Raw genomic sequence first — 1,347 nt, 5'->3', positions numbered from 1 at the left:
TTTGGAAGAAAACACTCACTCTGGATTCAACAGTCACAGTCACCGTTTTTTCCCAGAGAGGCTTTCCGAACATCCCAGGGGCAACACCACCTCTGAGCAATGACTGTCCAGGTAAAAGCATCCAAGGACAAGACACCATGCTGGCATCAGCATGGTCAGGACAGCAAAGGACAATGAGAAACAGCTTTGGGGGAAATAATAAAAAAGACCCAGAATTGGGGAGCAGAGAGATTTATTTCTTACAGGCACCTAAGCTTTCCTGGCTAAGAACACTAAGGGGAGATTGCAGCACTGTGGGATGTGGATTCATCACTGATCTGATAACGAGGTGTGTGGAAAGAATTCTGATAATTAGACAGAGAACAGCTTTCAGTGATCAATGGCAGAGAATTGATTAGGTAGATAATTTGTCAGCAGCAGGGAGAGGTACCACAGGTGGCATCTTTGCAGACTAGAGTGGAGCAGGAGAGCTGGAAGCATCTGGAGGACAAGCAGCTCACGGGCACACACATGGCAGGCCTGCAGCTCACGGGCATGCACATGGCGGGCCTGCGACTCACAGTCACGCACACAGACACTGGGCAGGGGCTGGGCACACAGCAGGCTGGCCTCAGCTCCATAGGCAGCACAGGGACTGGCAGCTGCAGGCTGGCTGGAGGGGACAGACATGCCACACACGGGCCAACACAGTAGAGTGACACAGGAGGCCACCCGATTGCAGGAGTTCCCACAGCCCTGGGGTGGGCAGCAGGTGGGGACACAGCACAGGGGCCAGGGCAGGCTCATGGGCCACCCGAGGAGCAGCTGGTGTGGCACATGGTGGCAGGTGGCTGGTGGGGTCGGGGTGGAGGGTGGTGATGTCTGGAGGCTACTTTCCCAGGCCACCTTTATACCTGGGCCACGGGCATCCCGGCCACAGGCTACCCTGGTGTCTTCCTCGTGGTTGTTGGAGATTTTTCCTCCACCTCCCACTCTTGTCGACCTTTCTAGAGTTTTCCCGGTGAAGATTCTTGGGTCTGGAAACTCCTTCTCGGCCAGAGGCTCCCTATGACTCAGCAGACTATGTGTTTTCTGGAAACGGAGCCTCAGTTAGATGGGAAGGGGCAGTCAGTTGAGGCCAGGGGACCCCCCTCCCCTGTAAATATGCTGTCTGGTGTCCATACAAGCTCAGTCACACTCGCCACAGCACAGGGCCCCCATTATGATGGAGAAGCTCAATATCAACATGGTCTCCCCAAGGACAGAGAGCCAAGCTGCTGGGCTCCATATTGTGGGATAATAATTGTTACTGGAATAACGATGATGCACTCATGTCTGGCCTACTGCCAGGTGCTCTGATAAGGATTC

The 1,347-nt window shown here is 54.3% G+C and overlaps 1 protein-coding gene across 1 annotated transcript; it reads right to left on the bottom strand.

The window, feature by feature from the left end:
• Window positions 1-500: 500 nt before the first annotated feature.
• On the bottom strand, window positions 501-652 carry LOC103584634 (keratin-associated protein 12-2-like; the record flags this gene model as incomplete). The annotated part of the gene is made up of 1 exon (XM_008565563.1): window positions 501-652. A coding segment is annotated over one exon (152 nt), but the record flags the coding sequence as incomplete, so codon positions are not given.
• Between the last annotated feature and the right edge of the window lie 695 nt (window positions 653-1,347).

The sequence above is a fragment of the Galeopterus variegatus genome, unplaced genomic scaffold (assembly GCF_000696425.1).
Source record: "Galeopterus variegatus unplaced genomic scaffold, G_variegatus-3.0.2 Scaffold71307, whole genome shotgun sequence".
NCBI lineage: Eukaryota > Metazoa > Chordata > Mammalia > Dermoptera > Cynocephalidae > Galeopterus > Galeopterus variegatus.
Note: the sequence above shows the minus strand (reverse complement) of the source record. Positions and strands in the feature narration are given on the sequence as shown.